The 27,103-nt window shown below is 43.7% G+C and overlaps 1 protein-coding gene across 4 annotated transcripts in view; it reads left to right on the top strand.

The window, feature by feature from the left end:
* The window catches only part of RBBP8 (RB binding protein 8, endonuclease), a 150,167-nt gene that overhangs the window by 68,513 nt on the left and 54,551 nt on the right, over nucleotides 1–27,103 (top strand). For all 4 annotated transcript variants that reach the window (XM_077492565.1, XM_077492568.1, XM_077492566.1 and 1 more), the window contains exons 8-9: nucleotides 19,755–19,856; nucleotides 24,126–24,214. In XM_077492565.1, the coding sequence (XP_077348691.1) occupies nucleotides 19,755–19,856; nucleotides 24,126–24,214 (191 nt within the window). The remainder of the gene's footprint in view (nucleotides 1–19,754; nucleotides 19,857–24,125; nucleotides 24,215–27,103) is intronic.

Raw genomic sequence — 27,103 nt, forward strand, 5'->3', positions numbered from 1 at the left:
TGGGACATTTATGCGTTTGTCACCAGTTTTTGTTTTTCTTTTTCTTGTGGCAAAATGTGTTTGCTTCTGATTTTGATGGGCCATTAACACTTAACCTCCCTGGCGGTAATCCAGAGTCTGGCTCGGATTGGGATTTTAGTATCATAAACGGTAACCCCGAGCCAGATCAGGATCACATTGCTGGACACAGGGAGAAGTTACTTACCTTGTCCCTTGGATCCAGCGATGTCCTCTGCGCTGTGTGAGCGAGCTGTCCTCCGCTTGATTCACACAGTGCCCGAATGCCGCCGAGCTCCGTTCCCTGCGACGTTACAGGGCATGGGAGCGGAGATCGGCTCCAAATTCAAAAAAGTAAAAACACACACAGTACTGTAATCTTACAGATTACAGTACTGTATAAAAAAATACACACCCTCTTTGTCCCTAGTGGTCTGTGCAGTGCCCTGCATGCACTTTTATATTATAAATACTGTTTTTTTTCTGCCTGGAATTTGGAGATTGTCCATAGCAACCAAAAAGTGTCCCTTTTATGTCAAGTGGTTATAGACCAGCTAGAAATCAGCAATAATAAATTGTAATCACTTGCAGAATTGAGCGATAGCGATTTGTGGGGAAATTCGTCATCAAACACTAAATCTAATGACAGCGACAATTCGGCAAATGAGCAAATTTCAGTGTTTTTGGATTTGATTACATTATTAAATAATTTTTATTATTATTTATTATATTATAAACTTTATCATACCCGGGATGTCTGCTAGACTCTGGTTTGAACAGATTTATTCCTAAGAATTACAGGACTACAATATAAAACGCCAAATGTCCATGCAAAATAACCGTACCGCTTTCAGCACCTAAAACCAGAACTAATCATACCGCCAGGGAGGTTAATGACACTAAAAGTGCAACTGGGTAATTTTAGTTGTATAAATGTGGCCATACACTCTACAATCTGATTGTACAACCTCATTTTAAATTTGAATCTGAAATTTGGAATTAAGCTAAGAATTACGAACATTTTCTTTAGAAAGTCAGAAATTTTGTGTATTTTGGGATCTGATGGTACTTTGAAATGTAACTTTGAAATGTAACCATCCAAGCCTTCAATTTCACCTCACGTTGCTGCAGAATATTTTTTATTTTTTCGTGGCCCGTGAATCTTCTTCTTTTTTTTAATTTTATTTTTTATTTTTTTACAGGTCACAGCTCATGCACATTTATTTTTTTAGTTATAATTCTCACACGATTCTCCCACCATTGATTAGAAATCTGTTCATTTTTCCAAAGATTTCCAACATACCCGATCACTTGTGGCTGTACACAAATCGGCTGTTGCTGCAGCCCACAAATGGTGCAAAATTCGAAAGAAAATTATTTCAGAATTCTACCCGTTTATGGCCAGCTTTAGTTGATGGTGAAGGTGTGCTAATGAGGTCAGCTGGTAAACTCCTTCTTGTGACTTACTGGTTCCTCTGTCTCTGTATACAATGGAGCCTCCAAAGCTTTCTAAGAAATATAGCAAGGGCTAAGGTAATACCTTGTTCTCCAAATCAAAAAAGCTTTTATATTTCTGCAACCAAGGTACATTAATGGTATATTGGTACAAAAAAGGTGAACTTGGCCTTTGAGCCACAGATATTAGTCAGAGGTCTTCTATACCCTGTTCTTAGCTTTCTGCATGAGAATACGGCCCTGCTTTTGCAAGTGGGTGGCTGTTTATTCATCTTACGCCCTTCTTGCCGTGGAAGAGGTAGGCAGAAGCACAGTCTGTGCTCCCCAATAACGGCATTGCCCAGTAATGACATTGTGCTCTATGTATAAGCCTTCATTATTTTCTTGTATATAGTAAAGTGTGGAAAAAAAATCTTTTTTAGATTGTTGATTATTCAGGTTTAAAAGTACTGCTGTTATACACAAAACACTGGAAATGGCTATTGGCATCCTAAAATGGTAATCACTTTGATCTGTGACCGGTGCTCATTTTGGGAGTGATAAATCAGGGCAGAAAGAAGTGATTTAACAGGAAGATGTTTTTCTGCTTATGTAACCGTTCACTAAGCTTTGTCACACTATAGAAGCAGTTTTTGCATAGCATGCAAAATGTTACTTGGAAACATTCAAATTAAGGCAAACATAGTGACTGTGCACAGATACAAATATAATCCTGTTCATCTGCCTTTTCCAAAGAGGAGCTTATGGGGTGAAATTTAAAAGAAAAAATTACAACTGAATGATTTTATATCTTTAGAGGTGTGGTTCTCAGACATAACCACGAGTCAGTATTATGTACTGTAAATCTTCCAGCTGCAAAAGATTGACAGTCATTAGTGAGAAATGAATGATGTGAACCCCTCCAATTGCTTTGTACCAGCACTGCAAGTCCACCACTGATTGGGAACTGCTGGGCATTCTTAGCACAGTGCTGTTTGGGCTCAGAAGCTCATTGCATTTCAATAAATGTTTGGCGTCTCCTGGTCACTACATTAAAAGCAGTAGACTTCTACACTGAAGAAAGCCAAGTGGTGCTTGATGCTGCTTAGAAGCATGGTTATGACCAATGATTGGCTGGGATTCTAAGCAGAGAAGGGCCGTGGCCTGGCTATTTGCAGCATCTTATAGGCATATTTTAACATAAGGAAATATGTATTGAAAACGCAAGTGACATAATTCAACATTACATACAAAGGGACAAATCTTTTCCATTCACAACACAATGAAGTCATAAATGGTACATTTAAATGAGAACCGCGTGCCTTAAGGCCTTGATAACCTGGGAGCTAAAGCTTTGCTCACTTCTCCCTCTGCCTAAATGTGCCAAACTCTGAGGCTCCAGCTAAATCATTCTAAAGGTAAAAATATAAACTAGCGTGACTCCTTTCATTGACTCATCAGTAATGATATTAAAGTGAAACTCCATAGTTCAGGTAAAGACACAACAGCCAGGATGATGTGAAGCAGAAAAATATTGTACTGAGTATACTTGTTTCATATTGTATTTTTCTGAATTGCTCGTAATGTAAATAGAATATAGCTGACATGTATTTTATCTTATGTTCCCAGCATCTCGGTATGATTTTACATTATGGCAAGAATTTGTAGTGAGGCACCTGAGATTTTGCTTTTGTGAGATTTAGACACAACATAAATTTGCAATGCAAACCCAAGCTGTTTACAATTGCTGATTTTATAATACCCATGTCGAAATAACACAGAGCCTGCAGGCATATTATAGATAATTGTTAAACGTTTCTTTGTGATATGCTGCTTCGAATTTGTATTTGCATCAAAAGCACCCACCTTGGGCACCATGCTTAGCGGGGAGCAGTCCTACAGGCTGCATGGGGAGGATTTGGCTTTCAGCCACCTACACTGTATCAGGAGCTGATAAACGGAGTCTAGAGAACAGCTGCTGAAATTATAGACTCATGTAGAACAGCATGTTATTGCCATCATCCCTAAATGTACAAACTATTTGAATACCTCAACAGTGGGATTTTAAAGGCAATGTCGATGACAAAAAATGTTTTCCCCATATTTATATACAAAAATATTTATTGATACAAAATGATAAAAAAATACAATAATGATGACACAGAAGTATTTTGTACAGTAGGATATGTGGCTTATAAAGCAACAAAGAGTGGCTTTTCCAGCGCGTTTCGAATGATGCATAAAATTTCTTCTTCGGGGAAGTCACTCTCTGAAAACACAAAATATCAAATAATATATTTGAAAACAATTAGAGATGACGTCGCTCTGACGAAACGCGTAGGGCGTGGCCTAGAACGTGCACCTTACACTGGTATACAAGCAGCAACGCCGGCGCGGCTAATTTTAAAGCGATTTTGTCTCTTTGGATATTGTGAGTAACCTGACTTCTTATTAAACACAAAACGTTCAAACAACAGTATTGCACTATGTTTGTACTTCTGTTTCCCTTCATGCATAATTGCTAAACGGACTATCTGTGGAAGGAAAAGTGTAAAGCATCTCCCCAGCATAGCAGAAGCAGAGCCCAAAGAAAGCTGCACAGTGGCTCATACTGTGGCTGCTCGATTAACCCATTGAGGGTTTTTTTGTCTGGTGAGCACATATATATACCTTTTTCCTAACACAGAGTGGCGCACCGGAGAGGAATGCATTTAACCCTTCTGCACTAGTCACTTTACTCTACCTTCCTCATTTGATGAAAGTTCCATGCGTTTTTCCAGCAACCAGTTGATGCGACTTTGAAAAAATTTCTGTTGGACATTATAAGATTTTTTGTTACTATTATTATTTTTTCTGGGTACTTTCACAAAACGCTTTTTGATTATCACTTTGAACATATTGCATATGATTTTTCAGATATTGGTTTATGTATATCGAGCACAGTAGTATTCCTAATTGTTTTATGTGATTGATTCACCACTTTTCCAATACATATGTGCATTTTTGAGGTGTAAATCAACAGACACACATCCTCTTTTCTTTTTTCACGCATTTTACATCACGTATATAGTGGTTTAAGAGGTTTCCACCGTAATTTGTTTTAAATTCTCCAGAGCACCAGCAGAGATAATAGATCATCTCACACTCATATATGATTTTAGTATTCACAGTGCACAAAAAGGTTTTAGCGCCAAAGCTTAATTTATATTTTAGATTTCTAACCTATTCCTATTTTTAGGGACAGGTCTCAAGCACAGGCAGCTTTAACCCCTTAAGTTCATTTTTTTTCAATTTATCTTTATTTCACTATATATATTTTTTCCCTTGCCTGTGTGGCGAACGGGTGGAATTTGTCCATAGCGCAATCTTATCTATTTTTTGTAATTAGAAAATGACATTTGAAAGATACATATGTACCCAAAATATATGTGCTGAACTACTCACATCTCCACCCCCTGGTTCCGGACAAAATTATCTTTCACCACGGCCACACAGCTTTTGAAAAGGTCTCATTATAAAATCACCACAAAAAGAACCCATTAAAAAAAAACTCTTTGATAGATGTACAAAATAACTCCACTGAGCTCCTGGCGTTTGCCTTATAAAAGCCCCAGAGGAAAAACAGGCACCAAAATTAGCCCCAATCACAGCCAAATCAGCTGTGAGACACATGTGGCCATTGAAAGGAACAGGGGAGGGGCCCCGGTGAAATGCACTGAGGAAAGCAAAACGTAATCATATGCTGATGATGTCATAATGTAGCGAATAAGATTTCCTATCATTTGAGCCCAGTCTTGCCACACAGATTTAATCCAGCAATCGTCTTTTATTGTTCAGTTAGAAAAATCTTGACACAGTCTCTAAAACTTTGTCAAAACCTCCCCCTTGCTGTGAGTGACAGGTTATTTACATATCTCATGCACTAGCCTGAGACAGGCACAACCTGTGTAAAAAGTTCACAATTCACATCCCCCTTCCCTGCAGCTCTCCCAGGATTGGCTGCCTTTACTGTGTTTTGACTGGATGTTTCTCATCATGGGATGTGATCCTCCTGTATGCTGCAGTGAACAGCGAGAAGAATATAGACAGACAAGTGATTTAGGGGAGCTGTATGTAGTCAGAGCTGGGCAGAGTAGAACATCCAGTGATCTGATGATTGTTATAGTGCAGTGTTTGTCTGAGGTCACCTGATTAGTTGTAACATTCCTTTCCATCACCGGGATTTGTTATGTGGGGGAGGGGTGGATTTCTCACTTTTTATAATTGCACCCAGTAAGGCTGAATGAGCTTAGGGCCAGTTCACACCAGTGTGCTGTGCGAGATCGCATGTGATTCCCACCGCACTGCAGAGCAAATCGCATGCGATGTCCGTGCAGTGCAATTTCAGCCATACAGATAGTATGGATGATATCGCACCACATTCCGACCAAACTCGCACAGGACTCTTTTTTTTTTTTTTTTTTTTTTTTTGTGCCGCACCAGAATCGTATGGTTGTTCACACCTATGCGATCCGATTAATGTCCTTTAAAGTCCTGTCTGTTCACAGTGCGATATACAAGCCGAAATGGGGGTGTCGTTAGCATTGTATGACACTCCCCAGCAGTTCGCATATGGCAGTGTGAACTGCCGTGCGAGTCGGATGTGATGTGGGAAGCCGCAGTGGATTCGCAGGGTTCTCGCATCGCACCAGTGTAAACCGAGCCTCAAAGCATACAGCCTACAAATGTCACCTGACTGCTCCCACCAAGGCTGCGATTCGGGAACCCTGCGAATCCACTGCGGGTTCCCACATCACATCAGACTTGCACGGCAGTATGCCACCTGGTGGGGAGTGTCATACAATGTTAATGACACCCCCATTTCAGTTCACATATCGCACTGTGAACTGACAGTTAAGACATGGATTGGTGTCAGTGGGGTAGTGGTTGGTGGCAGTGGTCGGTGTCAGTGAGGGTAGTGGTCGGTGGGGGTAGTGGTCGGTGTCGGTGGGGGCAGTGGTCGGTGTCGGTGGGGGCAGTGGTCGGTGTCGGTGGGGGCAGTGGTCGGTGTCGGTGGGGGCAGTGGACGGTGTCGGTGGGGGCAGTGGACGGTGTCGGTGGGGGCAGTGGACGGTGTCGGTGGGGCGGTGGACGGTGTGGGTGGGGCGGTGGACGGTGTGGGTGGGGCAGTGGACGGTTTGTTGTTTTTACAATTTTGGCTTTTTTTTTATTTTATTTTTTATTTTTTTAGCAGCCCTGTTAGGGGCTTTGGTGACATGTCAGGGGTCTAAACAGGGACCCTTGACAACTCCCGTTTGAGTCAGAGAAGGGGACAGAGGACACAGATTCCCCAGTCCCTTTCTCTGCACAGAAGGTGAATGGAGGGGAGACAGCAGCTCCTCTCCATTCATACACTGAGCAGAGTAACACACAGGTTACTCTGCTCAGTTATCACAGGACACAGAGCGATCGGTAACGAACACTCTGTGTTCCATTCAGAAAAGAAAGGGGCTGGTAATTGACATACGGACCCCTTTCTCCGCTCTCCATCCTGACAGATTCCCCCCGCGCTCCCCGCAGCCCACGGGAGAGGAGAGGGAAGCCGGCTGCGGGGGACAAAAGGGGGGGGCGGAGGAGGAAGACAGCGGGGGATGTGTACACACTGCGGAGAGTGACGAGTGGGGGTGAAGGAGGAGGAAAACTGACTTTTTTTTTTTTTAAAGTCAGCAGCTACAAACACTGCAGCTGCTGTCTTTTAAAAAGGACACAATGTCGGAAACCCCAAGGCTCATCTGTCCTTTGCATCGGGTGCAGGCGTCGCCATTCCAACTAATGGAAACCGACAGTGTAGTATGGCGCTCTTCCTAAATGGCCCCATCATCTGGGACACACAAAGGTCCCAGAAGGCAGTGGGGGAGAAGAGGACGTGACGCACTGGGCCATGGCGAGGCTGGGGCGGAAATTCACAATGCACTTCGTAAAAGGTAAGTAGGGGGAAAAAAAAATCCAAAATCAAATGGTGGAGGGGTTGTCATTCCTTTAAGATAAAGTTCTAAAAGTCGGTGGAATTCCACTTTAACCAGTTGCTGCACGCCGATTTACATTTGCAGAGTGGCCTGGACCTGCTGGTCCTAACAAATTAAATCCCCTGCCTGTGTAAGTATAAACACAAACAGGGGAAGTGATGTCTTTTCTCCTCATGGAGTCTTTTTGATTCCAGTAAGAGGAGAGAAGATGTCTAACAGTGAGTTACACCAACACTACACTAACACCAGTACACATTGGAACACTTGTCACCATCCCCCGATTGCCTCCCCAGTTAACCCCTTCACCCAGTGTCACTGTGTCACCAATTGCAGTTTTCAGATTTTTCACTGATCATTGTATTGGGGTCAATTGTGACTGTAATAATTGTTAGGGCAGTTAGTAGTAGGCCCCGTTAGGTCTAGGGTACCCCCCTAATAAAGGTTTAACCCCTTGATTGCCCCCAGTTAACACTTTCACCGCCTGTCACCAGTGTCGCTAATAGATTTTTTTTTTCTGTATTTGTGTCATGGGTGACGCTACTTTGCCAGTTAGTTGGTTAGTTTCACCGTCAGTTTTTTTTTGTGTCAGGTGCCTCCATATATTATCTAATAAAGGTTTTAACCCCTTGATTGCCCCTAGTTGACCCTTTCACCCCCTGTGACCAGTGATCACTGTATTAGTGTTATGGGTGACGCTGGTTAGTTTGTTTTTTATAGCGTCCGGGCACCCGCCGTATGTTACCCAATAAAGATTTAACCCCCTGATCGCCCGGCGGGTGATATCAGTTTTAGCATCAATCAGTAGCGCTAGCACCCACGCACGCACCATACACCTCCCTTAGTAGTATAGTATCTCAACGGATCAATCTCTGATCTGATTAGATCTATACTAGCATCCCCAGTAGTTTAAGGTTCCCAAAAACGCAGCGTTAGCGGAATCAGCCCAGAAACCTGCTAGCACCTGCGTTTAGCCCCTCCGCCTAGCCAACCCAAGTGCAGTATAAATCGATCACTGTCACTTACAAAACACAACACGCATAACTGCAGCCTTTCGCAGAGTCAGGCCTTATCCCTGCGAGTGCTAACCGTTTTTTTGGTAGCGTTTGAATCCGTCGCTGACGGGAGTACTTTTTCTGTGAGTCTCGCTAGTTTACCAGTAAATTTAGAGGCCAAAATGTCAAATTGAAGGTACACTAGTGAAGAGGCCTACACGTTTCTGAGCATGACGGATAGTGAAGAGGAAGTCGCCCATCTGTCACATTCAGGCTCAGAATATTATCCTGTAGACCGCAGCAGCATCCTGACAAATGGCTCTGATGATGGATTTGTGGTCCCTGCCAAGGTCAGGCATACCTGACCCCGTTGTTCTGCTGTTGTTGAGGTGCAAGAACCGCAGGGCTCTTGTATGAAGTAGAGAGCCAGTACTAGTTTCGCTCATCCTTCTGGTGAACTGACAAGCACCAACGGCCTAGTACACTCTGGTCGTAGTCAAACCAGCACTGCAGTATCACGTGGTGACGTGGCGTGTCCCATAAATGCAGTTCAAGCTGGTGAGGTGGCTAGCACAAACTAGTGTCCCGCAGCCATCAAGAAGACAGACAGGCCTGTTGAGCCCATAGTGCCATTTGCCAATCCTAATTGGGAGCCCACCACTTCTGCAGCACCCGTACTTCACCCATTCACCGGTCAACCCGGAATTCAGGTGGAAACCGTTGATTTTATGTCACTTGATTTTTATTCGTTTTTTTCATGGACGATCCCTATTGATCTATTGTGGACCAAAGCCAATTGTATGCTGGTCAATTTATCGCTGCTAATCCCATTTGACCCTTGCCAGAGAATGGAAACCTATTAGTTTCCAAATTTAAGACCTTTCTGGGCCTATCCCTCTTCATGGTCATAACTAAAAAGTGAGTTGTGGTCATATTGGTCCACTGACCCAGTTCACCATATGCCTAGGTTCTCTGCCTCCATGGCCAGGGCACAATATGAGCAGATCTTGCGGTTCATGCACTTCAGTGATAATGAACTCTTGTTGTCCTCAGAGTAACCCTGGATACGATCGGTTCTACAAAATTCGGCCCCTCGTAAACCACTTCAGCCAACAGTTTGCAGCCTTGTTTACTCCCAATCAAGTTGTCTGCATTGATAAGTCCCTGATTACGTTTTCTGGCTGCCTGTCTTTCAAACAGTATCTTCCTAGCAAGTGTGCCAGATATGGGGTCAAGATGTATAAGCTCTGTGACAGGACCACAGGCTATACATATAGTTTTACTGTTTACGAGGGAAGAGATAGTCACATAGAGCTAGAGAACTGCCCAGATTACATAGGGAGTGCTGGTAAGATTGTGTTGGACTTGGTGTCACCCTTATTCGGAAAGGGCTACCACTTGTATGTGGACAATCATTACACGAGCATGCCACTTTTTAGTCACTTGTTCGATCATAGAATTGGTGCATGTGGCACTGTGCGATCTAATCACCGGGGCTTACCCCAGCGGCTTGTAGATTCCTGTCTTAGGCTGGGGGAGAGAGCCTGCTTGAAGTGTAATAATTTGCTCATTGTGAAGTGGAGGGATAATCAGAATGTTTTTCGTTCTGTCCTCCCTTCACGCAGACATGGTGGTCCAAATTCCTACAATGACTGGTGGAGAAACCTCTCTGTGTCCACGAATATAACCTTAATATAGGAGGGGTGGACCTCAACGACCAGTTGGCGCCATACCTAGTTGCCCGTAAGGCCAGACGCTGGTACAAAAGTGTCTATACTCATTCCAATTGGCTCTGCTGAATGCTTATGTGCTATACAGAGCTTCAGGACGAACTGGATCCTTCCTTAAATTCCAGGAAGAGATCATCACAGCCCTTCTGTTTCCAGATGGTGCTGTGGCCCAACTCCCCAATCCAAATGCAGTAAGCCAGCTGCATGACAGACATTTTCCGTATGTCTTCCCTGGTACCCCTACCCAACTAGCCACCCAAGGAAAATGTTGTCTGTTGAAAGCGCAGATATAGGCGTGACACCTGCTATTATTGTCCCTCCTGTCCTGACCATCCTGGTCTTTGCATTGGTGAATATTTTTGAACTAGTGGAGTATTAGCGTGGGGTACAGCACTGCTCAGACTAGGACACACTTTCACAGGGTCTCCAAAGATGCCATCACATTTTGAGAGACCCGAACCTGGAACCAAACCGTTACAACCACTACAATGAAAATGTGTGTGTATGTGTATGTATATTTATATATATATATGTGTGTGTGTGTGTGTGTGTGTGTGTGTGTGTATATGTGTATATATATATATATATATATATATATATATAAAAACGAAAATAGTTGATTTATTGCACTCTCTCTCCTCTATTATTCTGCTCTTTTTTTTTTTTTTTTTACTACCGTATATTCTACAATGTGATGTTTTATTGTTACTATGTTTTATCATGTTTGCTTTTCAGGTATGTAATTATTTTATGCTTTACTGTGTCTTATTGTTTTCAGGTACGCTATTCAGCTGCAGCGCTGATTTTATTTATCTTGACAGCAACAACGTTTGCTCCCACGATATGTAAATCAGCGACTCCAGAAGGTGATTTCACCATCACAGTTAAAAACAACCAAAAAAAATATATCCCAGCATGGGGGCAGGGGTGGAGGGGCAATTTGCCACTAATATGTTAGTACATTAAAATTAGTGCATTTTAGTGCATTAAAATTTAAACGTAATTTTCTTGCAAAAACAACGTTTTCATGTAAACAAAGTGTCAGAAAGGGCTTTGTCTTCCAGTGGTTAGAAGAGTGGGTGATGTGTGACATAAGCTTCTAAATGTTGTGCATAAAATGCCAGGACAGTCCCAAATGACCCCTTCTTGGGAAGTAGACACCCCAAGCTATTTGCTGATAGGCATATTGAGTCCATGGAATATTTTATATTTTGCCACAAGTTTCGGGAAAATTACACTTTTTTTTTTTTTTTTACACAAAGTTGTCACTAAATGATACATTGTTTAAACATGGCATGGTTAGTTTTGGAATTACACCCCAAAATACATTTAGCTGATTCTCCCGAGTACGGGGATACCTTCAGGATTTCTAATGGTGTAAATTTTTGATTTCACACCTCACTACCTATCAGTTTTGAAGGCCATAAAATGCCAAGATGGCACAAAATCCCCCAAAAGACCCTGTTTTGGAAAGTAGACACCCCAAGCTATTTGCAAGAGACATAGTTGTGTTCATGGAAAATTTGATTTCTTTTACGTTCAGTGACTGACACAGCTCCTTTATTCTTGACCATCGGGTTGTTATGCCACCTTCAGGAGATGACTAGGCAGAACATGTTAACATGTACAAATAACAATTTTCTAGTTTTCGCCCAAAGGGTGGTCCCTTCAGTAATAACCCCCCCAGCCTGCTTCCTGCAGACTCGTTTTTTTTCTGCCTAGTGAAGGAGATGGGCCTAGGAACCCTGCGGCCCATCGGTCCAGGGATTTTTCTGCAGAAGTTTTGTCCTTTGCGCAAGATTAAGATCCTGTGATCTACTATAAACAGCCGGCTGGATACCCTTATCCTTGTAGACTCCCCAGCCTGGCCAGCGAGCATGTGCAGACCATAGCTACGCGTTGGGTTGGCCACGACATGCCCCTCAGGCTCCAGGGGCAGCCGGTGAGCGCAATGCTCGGGGCACTCATATGACCGGGCTACTCATGTCTGAGTCACAGTGTGCCGTGGCCAGCAGCCACCCGGTACTCTTCGGGAGTGGGTCTGTGATGGAATGTCCCCAGCTCGTCCGGAATGGTAAGTACAGCTCTCCCTGCCATGGGCTGCTGAGCGATGTGTGTGCGCCATATAGATAGGGGTCCCCTGGGGGGCTGCGCTTGGATGGCTGTGCCCTTGGGTGTCGTCTCCCCGCTGGGTGTCTGGAGGTCTGCACATGCTGATATCCATAGTGCTGTTCTGTCGCCATTTTCTCTTTGTTTTCATTGTCCCTCTCTGTGTACAGTTGTTTGGCGGCCATGTTTGCTGTGACTCAGGAAGAAGCCTGGTCAGGAACCATTTTACTGTAGTTCAGCTGCAGTTTTCCCTGTGATTTATGTCCTTTATACTGGAAGCTCGGCGGCCATTTTGTTGTAGCACAACTCAGTTTTTATGCCCAGCACTGGTCCCTGAGACTCAGAACAGTGCGGTTTCTTCTCGCAGACACCTGGGAGCTGACACAGGCACTACTAGCTGAATGGCACAGAACTCGGTCAGGGTGGTGAGTCCTGCCTACAGCAGCTAGGAGGGTGGGACTATACACCTGCCCTAAGTCCCCAACAGGTGGCAGACAGGGTGGGTCAGCATGGCTTCAGAAACTGGTGTTTCTTCCCCCGAACTCCAGGCAATTGCAACCAGCTCGTCTGCAAACAGTGCAGTGCCTCTGGATGCTCTGTTGACACGTTCGTTTCCAGGAGGAACGGTGCGTTGACACAAAGGTGGTAAAAAGCGGCCCCTGCCCCCCCCCCCCTCCCCGTCCCCAGAGGAGAGCTCTGACACAGACTCGGGCCCCGTTGAGACTGGTGGCCCCTGCTCTGTTGTTTCAGATGACGCTGACCAGGACCGATTGGACAGTGAGGATGAGTCCCCGTCCGGGTCCACGCGCGACAAAGTGCTAGTTGGCGCACTTATCACAGCTGTGCGTGATACCCTGAAGATTCAGGATACAGCAGATCCATCTGCTGATGTAGCGGTCCCTTTTGGGTCCCGTAAGCCAGTCCATGCACCTAAGGTGTTTCCGTATCTGACTTATTTAGATAAGTTCATATACAAGGAATGGGGTAGACTGTAACAGAACTTTTCGGTCCCAAAAAGTATGGCGGTGCGTTACCCCTTTGAGGAGAGCCTTCTTTAAAAAATGGTCGGCTCCTCCGGTCGTGGACCGCCCAGTATCCAGGTTAAATAAAGTAACAGGAAGGCTGAGGCAGTGGCCCATTCCTTGTTTACTGTTGTGGGGTCCGCGAAGCAACCAGTACTGGCCTTCGCACTTGTGTCTCGGACACTTGCTGAGTGGGGAAAACTGTTGCACCGTGAATTGGGGGAGTAACAGGCTTCCCCTGTCTGCGTGGAACTAGCAAACCAGTTAGTGCAAGGCCTTAAGTACATTTGTGACGCGGCCCTGGATACCCTCCCTCTGTTATCCAGGGCTTCAGTGTCAGCAGTGGTGCTGAGGCGCCTGATTTGGCTAAAGTGCTGGTCTGCAGACCAAGCATCTAAGAAAGCCTTGACGGATCTACCCTTCCTTGGTGAATGGCTCTTTGGAGCCTCCTTGGATGGCATCATTAAGAATGCCACAGGTGGGAAGAGTACCTTACTCCCACAGACCAGGAAGACTAAGGAGCCACTAAGGGCCCTCATTTTCTGCTCATAAACTGCTTTTTCATCCGCCCGGGGCTTCGGCTAAACGTCCCCAACCCGACAGGACAACCTCTGAAGGACAAAAGCGTCCCTGGACCCGCAAGCCTGCAAGCAAAAGTGCTACCGCATGAAGGTTTGCCCCCGCCCGTCTCACGAGTGGGGGGGTTGCCTTTGGGAGTTTGCAGCCTGGTTGGCCTCTCGGCTGTCCGATCAATGGGTCTGCGAATTGATTTACTCTGGCTACAAGATAGTTCCTCTCTTACCCACCAGACAGATTCTTCCCTTCCAGCATACCCTTACTCCTGGCTCGCTGGGAGGCTTTATTAGGGATGGTAAGGGACCTGCTAAGTTGCAGGGTGATGGTACCTGTTCCGGAGACGGAAAGGTTCCAGGGGTTCTATTCCAATCTGTAGTTCTCAAAAAGGAATATGTCTAATCTTTGACCTAAAAGCCCTCAATTGCTTTGTGAAAGTACAGAGGTTCCGAATGGAATCAGTTCGCTCAGTAGTCGCTGCACTCCATCAAGGGGACTTCCTGGCGTCTTTGGACATCCAGGATGCGTACCTGCACATACCCATATGCCTCCGGCATCGGAGGTTTCTGCGATCCGCAGTTGGGGATGCCCACTACCAGTTTGTGGCTCTGCCTTTTGGTTAGGCATCAGCCCCCCAAGTCTTTACCAAGGTATTGGCTCCAGTTTTGGCGTTGCTTCGACAACGCGGGATCGCGATCGTAGGTTACCTAGACAATCTCCTCCTGAGAGCATCTTCCGCCTCAGAATTAAAGGAGTATGTGGCGATCACCATGCAAACCCTGCAGGATTTTGGGTGGCTGTTGAACCTAAAAAAGTCGGTGCTTATACCGACTCAGCGTTTGGAGTGCCTAGGCTTACTGCTGGACTCCATGGATGTGAGAGTGTTTCTCCCTTCAGACAAGTTGCAGACTCTCAGAGCCGCGGTAAAACTGTTGAACCGCAGGTGGTCATCTCTACGCTTCTGCATGCGAGTCCTGGGGCTCATGGTGGCCTCCTTCGAGGGAGTGCCGTATGCCCAGTTTCATATCAGAGTCTTGCAGAAGGAGATCTTGACGAAATTGCACAAATCTGTTATCCCTGGATCGGCAGATTCAGGTGATCCAGTCAGTCAGGGACTCCCTGCTCTGGTGGCTGAGATCCCTGGCGCTTTGGTCCAGGAAGTCGTTCCTACCTCTAAATTGGACAGTGATCACAACGGACTCCAGCCTGACCGGCTGGGGTGGAGTACTGGGGGTACAGTCCACCCAGGACCTCTAGTCGAGGGAGGGATCCAAGTTGCAGATCAATGTGCTCGAACTAGGCTATGCCTCTCCACATGGTCAATGAGACTTCAAGGGCATCTGATCAGGATCCAGTCAGACAATGCCACGGCGGTGGCATATGTCAATCATCAAGGAGGAACAAGAAGCTTGGCTGCAGCACGGGAGGTCGCTCACATCCTTCAGTGGGCAGAGCAACATGTACTGGCCCTATTGGCCATTTACATCCCGGGAGTGGAGAACTGGCAGGCAAACTACCTAAGTCGCTAGATGCTGGACCCAGAAGAACGGGTGCTGCATCCGGAGGTGTTCAGGCTACTGTGCCTGCGATGGGGCACACCAGACGTGGATCTCCTGGCCTCCCGTCTCAATTGGAAGGTGCCGAGATTTGTATCCAGGACAAGAGATCCTTGGGCAGACGCGTCAGATGTGCTGGTGGCTCCGTGGGGTCATTACCGACTGATCTATGCCTTTCTTCCGCTAAAGCTTTGCATAGTGTGAGGCTGAGGGGGATTCCAGTAATTCTGATTGCCCCAGATTGGCCTTAGCGCCCCTAGTACGTCGACCTAGTACGCCTGGTTACGGATGCTCCCTGGCGACTACCGATGCGAGAAGACCTTCTGTCTCAAGGTCCGATTCTGCATCCTGCTTTACCATTGCTGGTTTTAATGGCATAAAAGCAAAGGAAGAGGCGCCTCTGGGTGTAGAGATAACATACACTTTAATTAAAAAAACGTATTTAATACAGGCAACTCACATTTTGGATGTGGTCTATGAGCATTCAGTCACTTTAAAAGCTGAGCATGGATGTGGTCATCTAGTAGTCCATCAAGCTCAGCTTTTAAAGTGACTGAATGCTCATAGACCACATCCAAAATGTGAGTTGCCTGTATTAAATAAGTTTTTTTAATTAAAGTGTATGTTATCTCTACACCCAGAGGCGCCTCTTCCTTTGCTTTTTTTCACAGACTTTGGAACACGGTTTCTGTCCTTCACTGATGGCAGCCCTGGATATGGAGCTCCTGGTTTTAAATGCTTTCCTTTGTTCTACTGGACAGTAGCTTTTATATTTATAACCATACGGATCTTTACATAATATGGACTCTCATTCATTTAATTGGATTTTTGGTTTCAATTGGTGAGAGACTGGTGGACATTGGGAAAATCTTTGACCCTGTTTTTGCGCATTTACTTGTGTATAATGGTTTTAATGGCATGGCTGTTGAGAGCCAGGTGCTAAGGAACCGGAGCCTATCGGACTCTGTGATTTCAACTATGTTGAGAGCTCGGAAGATATATCATCGTACCTGGAAGGCATACATCTCTATGTGTGAAGAGAAAGGATAGTGTCCGTGCACATAATCCATTTCCAGGATCCTGCTGTTTCTACAGCAAGGAGTAGACCAGAAGTTGGCTTCAAGCACCATTAAAGGACAAATATCAGCCTGTCTTTTTTTTTTTTTTTTTTTTCAGCGACCCCTGGCGTCTCACTCTAGTGAGCACCTTTGTTCAGGGGGTCCGACATGTAGTTCCTCCGGTGCGTCCGCCGTTACCCCTGTGGGATCTGAAACTTGGTGTTATCGGTGCTTCAGAAACCGCTGTTTGAGAATATCAGAGAAATTCCCTGGTTGACTCCTTCCCAGAAAGTGGTCTTTCTAGTGGCCATTACATCGGCCAGGAGGGTTTTGGAACTGGCGGCCTTGTCCTGCAAGTTGCTGTATCTGGTTATCCATAAGGATAAGGTGGTGTTGCATCCGCAACCTTCTTTTCTGCCGAAGGTGGTTTCGGCGTTCCACATCAATGAAGACATTGTGTTACCATCTCTGTGTCCTAAACCGACACATCCTACCTCCATTCCCTGGACGTGGTCCGGGCTCTAAGGGTATATCTGTCTGCCACGGTTCCCTTTTGGAAGTCAGACTCTTTGTTCGTTTCGGTAGCTGGTCCGAAAAAAGGTATGGCGGTCTCGTCGGCCACCATTTCCAGGTGGAGCAGACAGATTGTGGTACAGGCCTACGCCTTGAAGGGCCAGGTGCCCTCCTTTCCTTTCACAGCACATTCCACCAGGACAATTGGAACCTCTTGGGCTTTCCGACATCAAGCGTCAGTCACTCAAGTGTGTACGGCGGCAACTTGGTCGTCCGTTCACACTTTTACAAAATTCTACAAGGTGGATGTAAGCACATCGGCTGATGCCTGTTTTGGCCGCAAAGTTTTGCAGGCAGCAGTGTAATGTTGCAATTGCACTTGTTTTTTCTGTTTTTTGATAAGAAAATACAGTTACCTTTTGAGTAAAATGCACTGTTGCATTGTTACCGCAAGTTCTGATGCGGTTAGATAAGGATGTGACTCCCTTGTTATGGAGCACTTCTGGTTGTGGGTGAAGTTCTTTTATGCTGTTTCCCACCCCTCATTATGACACTGCTTGGGGACAGCTCGATGGCCAAGAATAAAGGAGCTGTGTCAGTCAGTGAACGTAAGAGAAAATAGGATTTTTGTACTCGCCGTAAAATCTTTTTCTCTGGAGTTCACTGACTGAAACAGCACCCTTCCCGCCTATTGATTACGTTATACTGCTTGTTGGCGTACTGAGGCTGCAGGAAGCAGGCCGGGGGGTTGTTACTGAAGGGACTGGCCCTTGGGCGGAACTAGAAAGTTCTGTTTTTTGTACATGTTAACCTGTTCTGCCTAGTCCTCTCCTGGTGGCGTAACAACCCGATGGCCAAGAATAAAGGAGCTGTGTCAGTCAGTGAACTCCCGAGAAAAGGATTTTACGGTGAGTACAAAAATCCTTATATATATATATATATAAAATCGGCACTGAATGATATATTGCTCAAACATGGCATGGTTATATGTGGAATTACACCCCAAAATACATTCTGCTGCTTCTGAGTATGGGGATACCATATGTGTGAGACTTTTTGGGAGCCTAGCCGTGTACAGGACCCCAAAAACCAAGCACTGCCTTCAGGCTTTCTAAAGGCTTAAAATTGTGATTTTACTCTTCGCTACCTATCAATCAGTTCAAGGTGTTTGCTACCTATCACCCCAAGGTATTTGCTAAGAAGCATGGTGAGTATTTTTCAGATCTCATTTATTTTTGAAAACAAAGACAGAAAAGAAAAAAACATTTTTTTTTTCAATTTTCAAATCTTTGACAAAGTGAGATCTGCAAAATACTCAACATGCCTCTCAGCAAATAGCTCGTAGTAGCGTCGTCTTTCCGAAATATGGTAATTTGGGGTTTGCGCTATCTTGTTATTTCATGGCCTCCGAAACTGTGAATAGGTAGTGAGGAAGGGAAATCACCATTTTACTCCCTTAGAAAGCCTGAAGGAGGTGCTTGGTTTTTGGGGTCCTGCACGTGGCTAGGCTCCTAAAAAGTCTCACACATGTAGATCATTTAGTGACAACTTTGTACCAAAAAAATTCAATGTGTCATTTTCCCACAAAATAGAACATATTCCATGGACTCAACATGCCTCTCATAACCATGGCACGTGTGAGAAATATATCATAGATATCGTATATCTTAGTGACAACTTTGTGTAATTTTTTTTTTTTTTTTTTTTCATTTTTCAGTCACTTGTGACAAAAAAAATGAAATATTCAATAGGCTCAACATGCCTCTCAGCAATTTTCTTGTGTTGTCTATTTTCCAAAATGGAGTCATTTGGGGGGGTTTGTACTGCCCTGCCTCAAGAAATTAAATAGGCAGTCATAAAGTAAAAGCTGCGTTAATTCCAGAAAATGTACCCTAGTTTGTAGACGCTATAACTTTTGTGCAAGCCAATAATTATACGCTTATTGACTTATTTTTTTTTTTTTTTACCAAAGACATGTGACTGAATACATTTTGGCCTAAATGTATGACTAAAATTGAGTTTATTGAAAAATTTTTTATATAACAAAAAAAAGTCAGTCTTTTTTCAGTTTTTTTATATCGCAAAAAATAAAAATCGCAGAGGCATTCAAATGCCATCAAAAGAAAGCTCTATTTGTGGGAAAAAAAGGACACAATTTTTGCTTGGGTTTACAGCATTGCATGACCACACAATTACCAGTTAAAACAGCGCAGTGCCAAATTGTAAAAAGTGCTCTGGTCATTGAGCAGCCAAATCCTCCGGGGCTGAAGTGCTTAAAGTGATCAGGGGTTAGAAATTTGCGAGGTTACTTTTTGTCCCTTTTGGATATTTTCACAGCTTGCAATAAGTCTGAAAGAGGTCTACCCCAGCAAAACCAAATCAAATCGGAGCTCTATATGACTTATATGTTAAAAAGCAACCTTTAGTTCAGTCATGTAGTCTCATGTTTGTATTTCAGCTATATATTTTACTTTTGGCTGGAGTTGTGCTTTAGTGTCTTTAAATTTTATTTTTTATTTTTTGTTCTGGATACACTTGATCTGCTTTGATACCCCCTGGTGTCCAAAGAAACAACAACTTGCCAACACTGCTCCCTTTATAGCTTAAAATGTATTTGTGAAGGTGATAATGCTACAATAGCTGTGCAGAGATCGTAAATGCCTTGTAATATTGTATGCCAGTTTATTTTCTAGCCTTAAATGTTATCTGTAAATGGAACACTGCATATGGATAAAACTTTTCTGTGCCCTGTTCTTTTTCTGCAGGTTCTACAGCAAGGATATTTACCTCCACACAAGTAAATAACAGGCAAGCAGAGACTGTCTTGGTAGCTGATACCTGTGCATTAAAGGTGTCTCCAGTTCCCTGTAAGTATGCAACAGAATATTAAATTTCAGTGTGTCATGTAAAGGTCTTTAAAACTTTTTACGGTTATCTTAGCCTTTCGGAGAGTTAGTGTACCTTTTCAAAATAAAAAAAAGTAGTGCTGTGAACATCATAATAGAAAATTTGCTAAATAAAATATATAACACTCAGTGCTTGTATGTGGTGAAAATCACAATTCAATGCAAACAGTCCTCCAAAATTCCCGTAAAGTGAAATAAAAGAAAATGAACGTCAAGTGTATTACTGCAGTGCCCACACCTTTTTTGCCACAGGCTGAGACTTACCAGACAGCCATGCCTCTCTAGTAAAAGATTGATATGCTGTGTTTTATAGATAAATGGCAGATCACTTTGTGCCCCCTGGTTCTTCAGCTTGAAATATGCTCCACAAATATGGCTCCCCCAGATGGAATATTGAAGAGACAGGCTCCAATAGTGTAAAATGTAAAACACTTGTTTTAAAAAAAAAAAAAAAAAAAAAAACTGCTCCCAAAATATGTAAAATCGCAAAACATATCAATCCATCCCATCAAGACCAGTCAACAAGCCAGCATAACAAGTGTGCAAACACCAGAGAGCTTCTGCCCAGAGTATTTTACCCTTACCTGATATATAATTTCCAGTGAAGTGCTGGCCCTCACATCCAGTTGCTGTATAGCCACGCCCCAACAGCAACAACTTTTAACATTTTTAGATAGCATAGGAAAGTCTAAAGTGTGGTTCCTTTTTGCAGCCAAATTAGGATGCCTATTTTATATTTGTTGCGTGTCCCATTCACATAGCAAAACATAAAAAATAAATAAAAATGCACCATGACCTTTTTAGATGAGGGGGCTGGGCAGCTGTGCTTTGCCATATTTAACCCTGTCTGTACTGTACTGTGCAGGCCGATCTGCATTCTCAGTTGTAACTAGATTGGAACACTTTTTCATCTTGATGCATTCTCCACCGGACACAGCAGATTGCGGCTCCTGCTACCCGGCTGCTTTGAGTGGCCAGGAGATCATGTGATTGGTACGTGACCACATGATCACAGTGTCAACAAAGCTGTTTTTTAATTAATTTCATTCAGAACTGTGATTCCTATAGTGATGCTGTGATTGGCCCACAGCTATCACATGGTACCTGGGCCAGTTCACAGCATCCTGTACCATGTGATAGTTGTGGGGTAATCACAGCCATTATTAATGTAACCTATTCATGACAGTTCAAAACATTGCTCGTAGTGATCATCACTGTAACTGCAATCCAAAAAAATAAAAAATACCTGATCACCCTCTCCCAGAGTAGTACAGTGTCACTATGGTGACACTGAATTATCCTGATGCATGTATGTAAGGAAAAAAAAAAAAAAGTTAAAATTGTATTAATAATGGCACCCATCCGTATCCCTTATCACTGACACACCAGTCATATGATGATGCTGTGGGAAAAAAGAATTCTATTTAATTTCTTAATTTTCAAATAAATTGTGAAAAAAAAATTACAACTTCAAAAAACTCACAATGCCTCTTATTAAATACCTCAGACTGTCTACTTTCCAAAAAGGGGTCATTTTGGGGGGTATTTGTATTGTCCTGGCATTTTGGCCTCTTCCTGCCAGCTGCACGCATATATGTGGCCTCTTGGCGGGTGGCCTTTAACGGCGATAGGGCTGCATATATTCGGCCTATGTAAACCCAAAACTTCTGAGCCCTGCGTGCTCCCAGCACAGTCACTGGCGGAGACCAGAAAGCTCCAGAGTGTATGTCTTGTGTTTACATAGGGCAGCATATATGAGGCCTCATGGCATTAAAGCCCACCCACTGAGAGGTCGCATATATGCACGCAGTTGGCGGGAAGATCATGTGACTGCTATCACAGCCAGTCACAGTGCCTACATCTAGAAGTTCTTAAAGGGTTGGGAGGTGGTGGTGGGAAGGGGTTAAGGGTCGAAGGAAATTAGCTAGGCTGTCAGTTATCAGGATTGATCAATTTTCAAATATATATATATATTATAGTTTGTAGAAACTATAACTTTCACACTAAACATGGTATTTCGGCCTAAATTTATGAAGAAAGATTGAGTTTATTGGATGTTTTATAACCGAAAGTAGAAAATACTGTCTCTTTTTTTTATATCTGTTTTATATAGGAAAAAAGGGCCACACTCAAAATAGATTATCCAAAAAACAGTGTACCATAAATATTTGCAAAGGAATACAAAGGAGGCACTATAATTTAAAAACTGTCCAGATCTGGGACCTTTTTGAGGATGTATGAACATTTTGTTTTTGCACAAAATGGATGGACACTGTTTAATAAATGGAAAATCACTTTAATTTGAATCACAAAACTTGTTTATAGATTGGTTTGGTTTAGACATGAGGAATTCTTTGTGGTACACGGTCTTTTGGATAATATTTATTCACTTTCACTCATTGTACTATGTATCTTATAATAAGATAATCTTAGAATTTGAAATAACCACACACATAGCGTATTTATCGGTGTATAACACACTTGGCGTATAACATGCACCCCAAGTTTAGGAGGGAATTTTAAGGAAAATAAAACTTACATTTAGATGCTCATCAATGCAGCCTTATCAGTGTCCATCTGCAGCCTTGTCCAGTGTCATTTGCAGCCTTGTCATTGCCAATGTAGCCGTGCCATTGCAGCCTTGCCCCAGTGTCGTTTGCAGACTTGTCAGTGTAGCCTTGACCCATTGTCATTTGCAGACTTGTCAGTGTATCCTTGCCTCCAGTGTCATTTGCAAACTTGTCAGTTTAGCCTTGCCCCAGTGCCATTGCACCCTTGTCATTGCACCAGTGTCATTTGCAGACTTGTCGGTGTAGCCTTGCCCCAGTGTCATTGCACCAGTGTCATTTGCAGACTTGTCAGTGTAGCCTTGCCTCCAGTGTCATTTGCAGACTTGTCAGTGTAGCCTTGCCTCCAGTGTCATTTGCAGACTTGTCAGTGTAGCCTTGCCCCAGTGTCATTGCACCCTTGTCATTGCACCAGTGCCATTTGCAGACTTGTCAGTGTAGCCTTGCCTCCAGTGTCATTTGCAGACTTGTCAGTGTAGCCTTGCCCCAGTGTCATTGCACCCTTGTCATTGCACCAGTGTCATTTTCAGACTTGTCAGTGTAGCCTTGCCTCCAGTGTCATTTGCAGACTTGTCAGTGTAGCCTTGCCTTCAGTGTCATTTGCAGACTTGTCAGTGTAGCCTTGCCCCAGTGTCATTGCACCCTTGTCATTGCACCAGTGCCATTTGCAGACTTGTCAGTGTAGCCTTGCCTCCAGTGTCATTTGCAGACTTGTCAGTGTAGCCTTGCCTCCAGTGTCATTTGCAGACTTGTCAGTGTAGCCTTGCCCCAGTGTCATTGCACCCTTGTCATTGCACCAGTGCCATTTGCAGACTTATCAGTGTAGCCTTGCCTCCAGTGTCATTTGCAGACTTGTCAGTGTAGCCTTGCCCCAGTGTCATTGCACCCTTGTCATTGCACCAGTGTCATTTGCAGACTTGTCGGTGTAGCCTTGCCCCAGTGTCATTGCACCAGTGTCATTTGCAGACTTCTCAGTGTAGCCTTGCCTCCAGTGTCATTTGCAGACTTGTCAGTGTAGCCTTGCCTCCAGTGTCATTTGCAGACTTGTCAGTGTAGCCTTGCCTCCAGTGTCATTTGCAGACTTGTCAGTGTAGCCTTGCCCCAGTGTCATTGCACCCTTGTCATTGCACCAGTGTCATTTGCAGACTTGTCAGTGTAGCCTTGCCTCCAGTGTCATTTGCAGACTTGTCAGTGTAGCCTTGCCCCAGTGTCATTGCCGCTTTCCAGTTTAAAAATGTCACCGCCGAGATACAGAGCCAGATGTTCTGTTTATCTCAGCATCTCTCGCCGATCTCCTCTGATTGTGAGCGGAAGAGCAAGCCGCTGAGATCATAGTTGAGTGGACTCGGCTGGACTTTGCTCTGCTCACAGTCATGCCCAGTCCCTGTGTCCATCATAGGGCGGAACTGGGCGTGACTGTGAGCGGAGCCGAGTCTAGCCGAGTACACTCGGCGGCTCGCTCCTCCGCTCACAATCGGCAGAGATCGGCGAGAGATCGGCGTATAACACGCACCCACGATTTTCCCCTGATTTTAAGGGGGGAAAAGCTGCGCGTTAGACGCCGATAAATACTGGTATATGATAACATTTAACTTTGTTTAACCTATTGAGCTAACAGAGCAAACATTCTTGCTAATTTTCAGTATGGTTTTATTTTAAACAGCCAAACATGAAGTTGCCGATTTTTCATCAGAGAAACCACTCTTCAACTTGGCAGCTGTTGTTGCCGAAACAATTGGTCTCGAGGAATCTGTAAGTGAATAACTGAATAATTATCTTATTTCTACAGCCACAATGTCATCTACTGGCATTGCTTAAGGCTGTCTCCAGTACATACATACTGGAAATATTTTAGATGGCACCTGCTGTTCTTTATTCAGCATAATTATGCTGGAAACCCCATTCTGATTTGAATAGTTTTCTTTTAAAGCTCAGCAATGGACACATCAACAAAGATATGAATGTATAGGTTATGCTCCAGTGAAACCTAAAAAATGTGTGTGAGATTTCTTTTGAAAATCTGTAATTTACTAATAACGTTCCTACAAAATTACACCTAAACAGCCCTCCGGCCGCCAAGTCTCCTAGCTACTTCATCTGACTGATCTGAGGAATAATTTTTGTTCCAGCACCAAGAATTCATCCCTCAAATCAGGGAAGGATGGGAAATGAACTGACCTTTGCAATGGGATTAAGTGCTGCATATACTTGGTCCCCTCAGGGATACCACTAGGATGCCGAAACGGAATTACCAAGCATGTTACAATCTGACTGTAGTGCAGGGACCTGCCTGATTGGATACATAGTAAACGGATAGTTCAGGAAGGTCCTCATATTACATAGCTATGGATAATCTAAGTGAAATTTTACAAGAATTGTACAGTCAGATTGTAAAGCTTATGGTGAGCTTTACATATGCATGTATTTTAGCAGGCATGCACTTATGGGCAGAACTGCTATTAAGGGGAAAAAAGCTGATCAAACCTGCCTGGCCCTATGTGAAAAAGTAATTGCCCCACCCCTCTTGCTTAATCATCAACGAACTGTGATTAAACACATTTTTTGGAAAGCTGAGTTAAATTTCACTTGCCACACCCAGGCCTGATTACTGCCAGACCCGTTGAATCAAGATATCCCTTAAATAGAATCTGTCTGAACCAGTGAAAGACACAAAAAGATCTCAAAAGTAATACTTCATTCCACAATCTAAAGAAATTCAAGTTGTAAAGCTCTGTGCAAACTGTTAGCACTATATAAATCCTGTATAATAATAAAAAAACAGATGAGAAATAAAGTAATTGACGAGTCTGGAAAGGGTTACAAAGCCATTTCTAAGGCTTTGGGACACCAGCGGACCACGGTGAGGGCTATTATCCACAAATGAGAGAACTTAGAACACTGGTGAACCTTCCCAGGAGTGGCCAGCCTACCAAAATTACTCCAGGCGCACAACTATGACTCATCTGGGAGGTCATAAAAGAACACAGAACATCTAAAGAACAGCAGGCCTCACTTTCCTCAGTTGAGGTCAGTGTTCATGATTCAACAAAAAGAAAGCAACTGGGAAAAAATGGCATCCATCAGAGTTCCAAGGTGAAAGCCACTGCTGACCAAAAAGAATACAAAGGCTCATCTCACATTTGCCAAAAAACATCTTGATTATCCCCAAAACCTTTAGGCAAATATTTTGTGGACTGATGCGACAAGTTAAACTTTTTGGAAGGTGTGTGTCCCATTACATCTGGCATAAAACTAAAGGCATTTTAAAAAAGAACATCATACCAACAGTGGTGGTGATGTGGTGGTCTTGGGCTGCTTTGCAGCTTCAGGAACTGGATGACTTGCCATAATTGATGGAACCATTTATTCTGTGCTCTACCAGAAAATCCTGAAGGAGAATGTCCAGCCATCAGTTTGGGACCTCAAACGCATTTGGGTTATAAAAAAAACGTTTTTCCTTCCCCAATTGTGGGGGGAAAAAAAGCAGCGCTCAAAAGTGTAACTCTATAAGTGCCACACGCTGTTATATACTAAAAATTACTAAATAACCATTACCCATTACCTAGTGCACTAGGAAAACAGCTAAATTATACCAAGGTATTAGACATTCAGTGTAGTGAACACATGTATAAAGTAGCAACCTTGTATAAATAATTCCCCCCAAAAAATTTGTGTAGTGTCCATCCACCATCAACCAAAGTCCATCAGAGTGAATCTCTTTCAATGAAGTCTATATGTGATGGTCAAAAAGAAATAAATAAAAAGTGACCAGTGCCTCTTAATTAAACAAATCTTGCAGGCGTATTCTTCCACCACACCTCGGTGTCCGTGACTCCCCCTATGTGATTGAACTCACCAGCTGAAAAGCCTCACACTTGCGTGTTTGGCTAAAAACATTTTTACCCTCTTTCCAGGAGTTAAATGGGAGATCCCCAAGCTTGCAGTTCAGACAATCGAAGTGATTTTCTTGGCAATTCACATAAACGCATCCATGCAATAAAAAAGAGATTGCCTCCAATAGAGTAATAAAGTTTAAAACCTTTTAATCACACATAGAAAATCTCACTTCAATGCACTCACATGTAAAACTCTAATAGCACGCCAAAGGATAAACTTCACATCAAACGTTAAAATCTGTATACTGGAGCATGGATGGTCACGGCGGACCCAGGATATGCGAGATTGTTAAACTCTTTCTCACCCCTCCTTGTCTCCACTCTCACTATGCACTCGGCAGACTGGAGTATTCGCCGCCCCGTATTCCTCCTTGGCTCCGCTCCCCCAATCCACCGATCACTCTAAGGTGTTTCAGCGTCCTGTGCCTGCTTCAAATGTTCGCCAAGTAGCCACGCCCCGACATGTTTCGTCATAAACAGACTTTTTCATGGGAGGGGGAGTCACGGACACCGAGGTGTGGTGGAGGAATACGCCTGCAAGATTTGTTTAATTAAGAGGCACTGGTCATCACTTTTTATTTGTGTTTTTTTTTTTTTTTTTTTTTTTTTTTTTTGACCATCACATGTAGACTTCATTGAAAGAGATTCACTCTGATGGACTTTGGTTGATGGTGGATGGACACTACACTATTTGATTTTTTTTACATTTTTTGGGGGATTATTTATATAAGGTTGCTACTTTATA

This window comes from Lithobates pipiens, unplaced genomic scaffold, assembly GCF_037356315.1.
Source record: "Lithobates pipiens isolate NorthernLeopardFrog02 unplaced genomic scaffold, aLitPip1_a1.2 Scaffold_19, whole genome shotgun sequence".
Classification (NCBI taxonomy): Eukaryota; Metazoa; Chordata; class Amphibia; order Anura; family Ranidae; genus Lithobates; species Lithobates pipiens.